This window comes from Phalaenopsis equestris, unplaced genomic scaffold, assembly GCF_001263595.1.
Source record: "Phalaenopsis equestris unplaced genomic scaffold, ASM126359v1 Scaffold000511, whole genome shotgun sequence".
Classification (NCBI taxonomy): Eukaryota; Viridiplantae; Streptophyta; class Magnoliopsida; order Asparagales; family Orchidaceae; genus Phalaenopsis; species Phalaenopsis equestris.
Window position 1 is genome coordinate 1,968,125 of NW_018164951.1, and position 10,769 is coordinate 1,978,893.

Sequence of the window (10,769 nt, forward strand, 5' to 3'; positions counted from 1 at the left end):
AAAACAAAAATGTTCCAAATTTGAACCAATCCCCCTTCACACTTCTGAGTCCGATATCTTTGAAATGTCCTTACCATTTGAACTCCTTGAAGGTAATTTCTTGATTTTTATCGAGAGTATTCTTAGGTAACTTCAGTTATCTATGATGTAATTAACTATAGGGGCTTGCCCTCATAGAAAGTTTTTTTTCGAACCCAACATAATATAAACTCTATTTAATTCCTTACATTAAATAGGGGAACTTGTCGGCCAACACATTGGTTTCGCAGACAAAACGGATGTCATAACTTTCTTTAGTTTATTTGATCGAGCCTCACCCTCAATTCTTGTGTTCATCCTTCGGGATAGATACAGGATTTGAGGTAAAACGCTCTTTCATTTAAACTATGAAAATTATGGGGTCAGTTTGACTTCATCTTTTTCAAAACTTAAATTTTTTTTAAAAAAAAACGTCCTTCCGAAGCGGGCAACGGGATTTCAATTCCGATGACCGACAGCTTCTTACGGGCAAACCCCACACCAAAAATAGTGCCGACACAACTCCTATTGAAAACTTCACAATTAACTAGATGTTCCGTCAACTTAGATCATCACTATCAGGTTATTTTCTAATTTTCTCATCGTGAATTGTAGGAATTTTTCTCGAGGAGGTTGATTAATAATGTTAGGTAAAACAAAAAACTCTATATTTTGAGAATAAATCATCCACTAGTTGATCATTAACAAAATGCTTATTAAATTTCTAACTTAAATGAAGATGATATTATATTATGGCACTATAGGTTTAGTCATGTCAAATTTCAATATTTAAAATTCTTGTTCATAAGTCCATTCTAGAAAAAAAAACTCAATGTGCATGAATTAATATATAATGGAGCCGGCTAGCATCGGTTCAACTTAACTAACGCTTGCGGTTCATTTTTGCAGAGGGGAAAAGAATGTGGAGGTAGAAATGCATAAGAAATAGTAGAAAGAGCAAGATAAAGTAAGTGGGTGATGAAAGGAGAACCAAGAAAGGAAATGTGTGAAAAGAGAAGAAAGCCTTGCCGATCGCAAACAAGAAAGACGACTAGCATGATGTGTTCAGAACCAAACCAGCTCGAGGAAGATCATTCTTGCAACAAAGTAGAGCACGAGTCGGGGTGGAGACGAGCGAGCCTATGCAAAAGAGGTCTAGCAAAAAGACTGGCATGGCGTTCTGGATCAAGTGACAAGTTGGGCTCGACTGGGTGATCATTTGAAAGCACGGAACGAGTCCAATCTTAAGATTCTTAGGTGTGGCAAGCAAAGAAAAAAAAGGTGAGATAAAGATAGAAATCTTGCATGAAGCCACTCATCCACCTAATCCATTCTCATCTCCTCATCTCAGCAACACTTTACTTTATGCTTCTCTTTTAAAGGCCAACATTTTGTGCCATAGAGCATTGCAGATCTCACCACTATCTTAGATAATTTTCAAGTATAAGCAGTACTTTTCTATCACACTAGGCCCGATGCATTCATCCACTTCAATCAACCAACTTGAATTCAATTAAGAATCGCCTCTATATTATAGAAGTCAAAAATTGACCCAATATGCCAACACAACTCGAATTCGACTCGAAAAATTTGGATAAGGGTTGACTCGAATATTTTTTGGGTTTATTATTCAGGTCAGGATCATGTTGAACCTAAAAACCCAAACATGATCCGAATGAGTACAAAATTTGTGTCAGATCAAGCTCAAGTTCTAGTAGTATTCAACCCGTTTATTATTTGTGTAGGGTTTGGGTTGACCCTATTCGGGTCGGGTCATTTTTGGGTTAGACCCCGAACCTAACCAGTTGTTCCGAATGGACAACCCTAATCTATATCACCATCACTTTGAATAATAAACCCAATATATCTAAAACGTTCACACCTTTTAATGCTTTTAGCACCTATAATTATAACTTTGCCTAAAATTACATTCTTTGTATTCAATTTTAGATCTATTCAAACAAAGGACTTTAGAATCCAATGTAAACCTCTATAATTCATTTTTTTTCCTAAACGCTTTCTCTAATCTTATCTGCAAGAAGCATAGCATCAACAAAAAGCATACACCAAGGTAAATTCTCCTGTAAATGTCCAATAAGAGCATCCATAACCAAAACAAAAAAGATATGGTCTTAAAGCCGATCACTGATGTAATCCAATTGAAATAAGGAAGTACTTGGTCAATTCTCCTGACTTAAACAAGTAGCAGCTCTACTATGCATATCTTTAATGACTTGAATATACGTCATATCAACACATTTCTTCTCTAGAACTCTCCAATGAACTTATCTTAGAACCTTATCGTAAGCATTTTCTAAGTCAATAAAAATAATATGTAGATCCTCCTTACTCTCTCGGTATTGCTTCATAAAAGCTCTCAATAAATGTATAGCTTCCATAGTAGATCTGCCCGTTATAAATCCAAACTGATTATGAGAATTCTCTGAATCATGTCTTAAGCTATGTTCAATTACCATCTCCCAGAATTACTTGAAAGTATGACACATCAAATTAATATATATCTATATGTTTATATATCAACATATATATATATATATATATAGAGAGAGAGAGAGAGAGAGATGTGTGTGTATTAAAACACCATATATGGCACTACGAATCTTCTAAAACAAAATCATAAAATGCACATCATCAATTTGTAGACATTGTAAGTAATTGGTATGAGGAGAAAATTCCAAGATAAAGAAACCCAATAATTATTTTATATGAAAGCACAGCTTACAAATTTTCCATTCTGAATTAAAATGAGAAAAAAAAAGTTTAAAATAGAAGAAATTTATGATATAAGTAGATACATACCTTGGCCACATAAAAATCAGCCAAGAGACCATTTCCTCCAAGTAATTCTCGACCAATAGATACAGTCTCTTTCGCTATCTTGGTAGTCCACGCCTGTACAACCAAAGCACATTATCAGCCACTAAAAAATCAACTCAAGCATATATTGGTATTATAAAACAAAAATTCGCAGCACTATCTATTGCTGTTATTAAACTCTAATAATTATAAAGGGTAAGACGGGAAAATCAGTTACCTTTGCTAGGCTGGAATGGCCAACTGTCATTTTTCCTGATTCATATAATTTACATAGTCGCCAACCAAGAAGCATCATTGCTTGTATGTTGCCCAACATTCGAACCAACTTTTCTTGTGTTAATTGAAATGCTGCAAGTGGAGCTCCAAACTGCTTCCTCTCACCAGCATACCTTAGTTTTTATTTTAAAACTTGCGTTGACGTTAATCATATAAAAAATATAATAAAATGAAGTAGGAGAAAAGTAGCATAGGGATGACTAAAATCATCCATGTTATACCTATGACACATGTCAAAAACCCCCATTGATATGCCGATTGCTTGCCATGAAACCATAATACGTGCAAAGGAAAGTATCTGCATTGCATGCAAAGCCATCAATGAAAAATACATATTATAATTTTTGTTCTTTTCGTTTTAATTTGAAGCTCTATCTTATCATGAATCAGTCTACAATATATTTTGAAGCTGATTTCCCAGAAATACATATTGTTAGCAGAAGAAAAGAGCTTATATAACACATAATTACATATATACCTTGTTTACTTCCTGAAAAGAATTGACTCCTGGCAACCAGTCTTCGTCAGGAACAAATACCTTATTGAAGAGAATATCTCCATTCTGAATAATTCTCAGTCCAATTTTGTTTTCTATTTTAGTGGCACTCAAGCCAGGAACATCTTTCTTCACAATAAAACTGAATAATCATAACAAACACACATTTTTTAAATTTTAACTTCTAAAAATGAATGCAGAAAAACTAATAATACAATTCACATTAGAATTACCCATTAATCTGATCTGTACTTTTGTTCCGAGCAAAGACAACAAAGACATCAGAAAAAGTGCAGTTTCCCACCCACCTCTTCTGTCCATTTAATTCCCACCCTCCACTGACCTATTTAATAATCCAATTCATCATTTATTATGGTATCATTATTGAAAATTTGAACTATCTTTCTCATATATATTTGTGATCAATTATGGATTTAGAATCCAGTGAGTAAAATATTTATCTTTATGAATTAATATAGAGTAATTAATAAACCTTTGTTGCACTGGTTTGCAAAGAGCTTGCATCACTACCATAATCTGGCTCAGTTAAGGCCTGAAACATAAAAATTAAATATTTTTTATTAGTAATATTTTAAGACAAGTTTGCAATAAACATTATAGAAATTTCATTGCTTACCCAACAAACAACAGTCTTTAGTTGCGCCAGTGAAGGCAGGTATTGCTGTTTCTGGAATTCTGATCCATAAAGAGCTATGTAATTTAAAAGGAGAGTTAATTAGTTTCTATATTTTTTTTTTTTATTTTGGTACGAACGTGCTTAACTATAGCGTTTTAGTATGCTCTATGAAATGAGATTATCACATTCTCATATAAAGACATGAATTGCATTTTAAGTAAATTCTTCTGTACTTGTAAAATAAAATAAAAAAAGATTAGCGAATGAAATAATTAACTTCCAGAAATATCTTTTTCACATAGGCATAAAAAATATTAATCAATTAAAACTTTAATATTTCCACATATACATCAAAAAAGTGTTGGCATGATTCTCAAAGAAATCCAACAGCCAACAAGAAAGATGACGTGACATTTCGGGACTCACCAGAGGCAGTTTGAGAATCTGAATTTACCCACGCGGCTACTGCTAGCCAAGAAGAATATAATACCATGGCGGATGAACATCGACTATCTTTCAAAGGGCCACTAGAGCTAACCCGCACGGACAAATCCCCCAGAATTCCTCATCTAGGTTGAGCGAATGATAGGAGCCACCCAAATCTTAGGCTCCTAGTCAACCTTCAGCCGTAGCCGCCCAAATAATGACCCGATCAGACGTCATCTCAGACTCCCGGCACATAGCCACTCGGATCACGATCCGACCAGCGCCATTTCAAGCTTCCGGTCATATAACTGTGTATTTTCCAAAAACTCTCACCATACCTACTGTACTCGGGGTACAAAAATGTAATCTTACAACCCTCATTCCTATAAATAAAAACTCATTTCATAAATAAAGGTTACGCGATTTTATTGTTCAATATTGTGCTCTCTCTGCTCTTTTTTTTTTTCCCTTTCATGCTTTATTCCATTGGTGTATCTCCCGGTCAGATTTGGATTCAACATTCTAAAAGGTGTGGTGAACATGGAGTCATGATCTCAACAATAAGAGGAGCGCAACAACGACAATAACAAGAGGAAACCCACAAAAGGGACATGACCAACACAGAATGTACCAAAGAGTTTGTGCAGCGAGAAATGCAGGAGTTAAGAATCCAAATAGTCCATATGTCGGGCCAAATTACAGAGGACCTGAGGGCGATCACAGTCCTAGGAGGTGAGTGGGCTTCTGAGGGCAGAACCATCCTCAAGAGGCGGCGCCGGTGCATAACACCAGAAGGATGAACCATGACCCAGAAAGGACCTAATATTCGCAGTACCAGGATAGTGTTATATCTACACGGGTGGATAAGCAGCGTTTCGGACCCACTGAGGCCTAATGTCAGTCGAAGAACCTCTTCTTTCTTCACATCTCAGAGGCGAAGCCCCTCGAGAAGTTTAAGCTCCCGGCGTTGAAGCCTAATAGTGGTCGGTCAGATGTCAACAAACACATTATCTCGTTAGAAGCAACAATGTGTCTACTCAAGCTCTCGGACACATTCCAATGTCGTCTGTTTTTCACCACCTTGAGATCATTGGCCTTGAGATGGTTCAACTCGCTTCTAACTAGAAGCATCAGCAGTTTTGCAGATTCTAGGAGAATTTTCCTAGTGCAGTTTGCAAGCACTCAGAAGCCCAAGAAGTGTGCCCAATCCTTATGGCAACTTAAACAAGGACCGCGTTCATACATCCTACGATTCCAGAGGGAGATGCTGAAGGTGAAAGATCTTTGATCTGATATAACGCATGTCACCCTAAAGCAGGGTCTGAGGTCCGAGAGGTTCCATTATGACCTCAATTTACATGAGCCACAGGATTTGGCTAAGTTGTTGGAAATGGCGAACAAACGCTTCATCATCGAAGAAAACATCTTCCAATCAAAACGGGCAGACCACCGAACATACACTTCATCGTTGCACAATAGAAGGTGGAAACTGAAGGAGAATCCCAAGGCATCCGTCCGACTACGGTACGAAGATAACCGACCCACTCGTGACAATTGGGGGTCGGGCCGAAGTAACCATCAAGGAGGTCATGCAAGAAGCCATGATCAGTGGCTAGCTCAGTATTATGAGAGACTGGCCTAGCATTATGAGCAACTATTTGATTAGTATGAGGGCCCTCGAGCCACTTTATTGAGGGTAGTAATGGTCGAGATTGTGCACGCCATCCAAGACAAGGAGTACTTCAAGCATGTGCTGCTGATGAGAGCCGGTCTTTTTTTCGAGACACGAGGAAGCATTGCAAGTACTATCAGGATCACGACTACGATACGGAGGAATGCATATACCTCCAGAACTTAATCAATGACCTGATCAAGGCCAAAAAGCTGAAGGAATTTAAAGCGACGGGGACCTCGAGCCAAAGGCACGATAAGGCCCCAGTAGTAGATGTCCCGGAAAGACCCCTCCAAACGAATATTGTCCACATCGTCAGAATAGTCACTGCTCTTTTTTGAGAAACAGAGTCATCCCAACGAGCCTACCATAAGAGGTATAGGACGGGAGAGATGTGTAAAGTCACGTCCTTGCAGAGGAGGGGGAGCTCCTCCCCACTACGTTCATCAATGAAGATTTAACCATCATGGAAAATCCCTACAATGATGTCTTTTTTGTAACAAGGATAATAAGCAATTTTCAGGTCAGGGTTATCCTTATCAACACCAACAGCTCAATGAACATCTTGTTCAAGTCGGTGTTTAATAAGCTCAATCTTTGAGTTGACCTGCTGGTAGCGTCGATCATACCCCTAATACAACTTTTCGAGAGAAATAAAGAAAGCCCTATGTGTGATGTAACTAGTGGTTGCCTCGAGAGAAGGCTTGAAGCAATTCACCGAGATGGAGGATTTCCTGATTGTGGACTCGCCGACCACCAACAACTCCATTTTTGGTCGCCCACTATTGAACTGTTTCAAGGTTGTGGTATCCACATACCACATGACTGTCGAGTTCCCAAGGGATGGATAGGTGATCACTATCTGAGGATAACAGAAGCAATACTGGGTCCGCTACATCTAAGTGATAAAAAGCATGCATTAGGTGCCACTAAACTTGCCAAACCGGAGGAAGGGGGTCTCGAGACCAGTGAGCAGCCCTAGAGCTTCCTATACCAATAAAAGCTGATAAATCTTTTCTAATAAGCAAAAAACTTTACTGCAAGGCATAGGGAGCTACCGATCCAAATTCTTAGAGATCATTGCGACGTCTTTGTTTGGTCCGTAACAGAGATATTAGGGATACCAGTAGACTTTGTCTGTCACCGCTTGAACAAGAGTAATGTTGTCCAACCGATAAAGTAGAGGATTAGAAACTCAGCGACAGCACTAGTTGGGCCCATCAAAGAAGAGGTACTAAAGCTGAAAGAGGCAGGCTACATCCGAGAGGCACAACACCCCACCTAAGTCTAGAACATCATCATGGTTCAAGAAGGCCAAAGGAAAGTTGCGAATGTGCGCAGATTTCATGAACCTGAATGTTGCTCGCTCGAAGGACAGCTACCCCTGCCGAGGATCAATGCCCTTGTAGATTTAACTATGGTTCATTTTGTGATAAGTTTCCTAGACGCCCACTCAAGGAATCACCAAATAAACATGCACATGGCCGATGCTGAGAAGACTACTTTCATAACTGTTGAGCATGTTCTATATTATAATGTAATGATCTGTGGGCTTAAAAACGCTGGGGCAAAATATCAGTGCTTGATGGATATGATATTTGTTAATCAAAAAGAAAAAAAATATTGAAGTCTAAGTGGATGATGTCATAATAAAAAGTGGAACAGCTGAACATATAAAAAATTTAAAGAAACATTACAAACTCTTAGAAAATATAATATGAAGCTAAATCCCCTAAATTGCTTATTCAAACCCTCAGCTGATAAACTTATAGGTTAGCTCCTAACTCCCGAATGTATAAAAGCCAACCCAAACCAAATTTAAGCGTTGATTAATATTTCATCCACCAGGAATACCTGGGAAGTACAAAAGTTGACCGGTCGAATTGCAGCCATCAACCAGTTCATCTCGAGGTGGGGTGACAAGTGCGCGACAAAATACTGACCAAAGGAAAATATGTTGAGATGTTCATATCTATTTTATATTGATTTTGATGATATTACACTTTAAATAAGAGTATTTTTGATGTTTTGTTGCAGGTATGATGAATTATGGTCATTGGAGCAAAAAGATGAAAAAACGGTGCAATTTGGAGCAAAAACGAGCAAGAAATGATATTTTGCCCTGTCACCTTTCGATAAGGCTTTGGATGCTTAATCACTAAGGGATAAGGCTAAAATGTGGTTATACTCATTAGCACCTGGCTCTATTAAAAATTGAGAGGAGTTAACTCAGAAATTTCTAACTAAGTATTTTCCACCTTCAAGGACTACTAAACTTAGAAAAGATATTATCTCATTTTGTCAGTATGAAGATGAATCAATATATGAAGCCTGAGAAATATTTAAGGAACTCCTAAGAAAGTGTCCACATCATGCTCTACCTGATTGGTTAATCATTCAAACTTTTTATAACGGGTTAGTAGAATCTCTCAGGTTTATAATTGATGCTGCTGCTGGTGGATCATTAATGTCAAAACCATTTAATGAAGCGTATGTGTTAATTGAAAATATGGCTGCAAACGAATTTCAATGGCCCTCTACAAGGGTAAATCCTAAAAAAGTAGCCAGTGTTCATGATTCAGATGTGATTACAATTCTTGCATCTCAAGTTACCGTAATATCAAGGAATTTGGACCAATTTGGAATGAACCAGCCTCAACTTCCAGTAAGTGAGGAAAGTTCAGGGCATATGATGGATTCTAACTTATCATATGATGCTTTAAATACCATAAATAACCCGTGCTCTAACTTTTACAACCCAGGTTGGGAGAACCATCCTAATTTTAACTGGAATCATATTACTGATGGTGGAAACCAAAAATGGGAAAATAATCATGCAAATCCTAATGGAAGTTGAAATAATCAGGGGAACACAAACTATAGACCTTCATATCCATCAAACTCTAAAAGTGATCAACAATTTGAGAATAAGAAGATGTCTATGGAAAAAGTGGTATTGCGAATGGGAAAAGAGTTGCAAAGTCAAAATGCTGCGATTAGAAACATCGAGAATCAATTGGGACAAATTGCTAATTCACCTAGCAATAGACCCCAAGGAACACTTCCTAGCAACATTGAAATCAACCCAAAAGAGAACACTAATGAACAAGTAGAAGCTGTCCAATTAAAAAGTGGAAGAAAGATAGAGGATGTGGTTAGAAAAGAGAAAGATGTTGTGAGAGAAACAAAGGAAGGATCATGAGCGGCCTCCTTAACAACTGCCCTTAACTCCTCTGACAATACCACTATAGCCGCAAGTTCCTGCCTCCGCCTGCACAAAAGAATCCCAGGCGGAAATCAACGACTTTGTCGACTTAACCTTAGAACGAATTACTCCCATCGTCTGACGCTTCTTCACTGGCAAGCCACCCTTATTCACTTGAGACCTCTCTGTAGGGAGGCCCGAAAGAGAGTCTGACGACCTCACTTTGGCTCTCATCTCTCGGCTACAAGAAGTTTCTCAGATTGCTAACTCTTGGAAGAAGCCCTCGCCCTCTGTTTCATGAACTGGAAAACCATTTTTCTGGCATCCTTGCCAAGCTTGGCCGATTTGGAAAGGCGGCTGCCTCCATGATCGCTAAGGAATAAGAGAGGGGAAACTCGATGAAAGAAAACAGAAGAGATAAGATGCACATTAAATAATCATGAATATTAACTTTTTGAAGATTAAGATTCTAATGTCACTATCAAGGATCAAAAAAATCGGGATACTTAAACATGTACATGAAAATGTGTCAGCACGAATCTCAAAGAAATCCAATAGCCAATAGGAAAGATGACATGGCAGTCCGGGACCCACCAAAGACAGTTCGAGAGTCTGTATTTACACGCTCGATCCCATGGCAGACATAAATCGAATATCCTTTCAAAGGGCCACTAGTGCTCGCCTCGAGCAGAAAAAGACCCCAGGATTCCTCATCCAGGCCAGGCGAATGATAGGAGCTGCCCGAATCTTAGACATACGGTCTGCACCTCCCGGTCAACCCTTCAACCATAACTGTTCAGATCATGTCTCAACCAGACGCCATCTCAGACTCTCAGTGTATAGTCGCACAGATCATGACTTAACCAGATGTCATTTCAAGATCTCGTTTGATGAATAAAGATTAAGTGATTTTATTGCTCATTACTATTCTCTCTCTGCTCTTTTTCCTCCTTTTCACACTTTATTCCTTATGTGTCTCTCAAACAAATTTGAATTTAACACAGTGTTACAATTATAAAAAAAAAAAATCATAAATTTACCAATTGTAAGCAATGCTACCGAAGAATGCACGAGTATAAAAGAGGAGCAGCTAGCATCAACTCTAGCAATTTCTGCTGTAGCAATAGCGTTGCCAGTAATTGAAAGGCCGGGACAACCATAACCCTGAAAAGTCATATATATATATATATATATATATATA

General features: G+C 38.1%; 1 protein-coding gene across 1 annotated transcript in view; it reads right to left on the reverse strand.

Annotated features, from left to right (window-relative positions):
• Positions 1 to 10,769, reverse strand: part of LOC110028361 (acyl-coenzyme A oxidase 4, peroxisomal-like) — a 29,229-nt gene that overhangs the window by 16,854 nt on the left and 1,606 nt on the right. Inside the window, exons 5-12 of the mRNA XM_020730183.1 lie at positions 10,609 to 10,732; positions 4,266 to 4,339; positions 4,122 to 4,181; positions 3,862 to 3,971; positions 3,611 to 3,770; positions 3,354 to 3,430; positions 3,074 to 3,245; positions 2,839 to 2,931 (exon numbers count right to left, since the gene is read on the reverse strand). Coding sequence (XP_020585842.1) covers positions 2,839 to 2,931; positions 3,074 to 3,245; positions 3,354 to 3,430; positions 3,611 to 3,770; positions 3,862 to 3,971; positions 4,122 to 4,181; positions 4,266 to 4,339; positions 10,609 to 10,732 — 870 coding nt within the window. The remainder of the gene's footprint in view (positions 1 to 2,838; positions 2,932 to 3,073; positions 3,246 to 3,353; positions 3,431 to 3,610; positions 3,771 to 3,861; positions 3,972 to 4,121; positions 4,182 to 4,265; positions 4,340 to 10,608; positions 10,733 to 10,769) is intronic.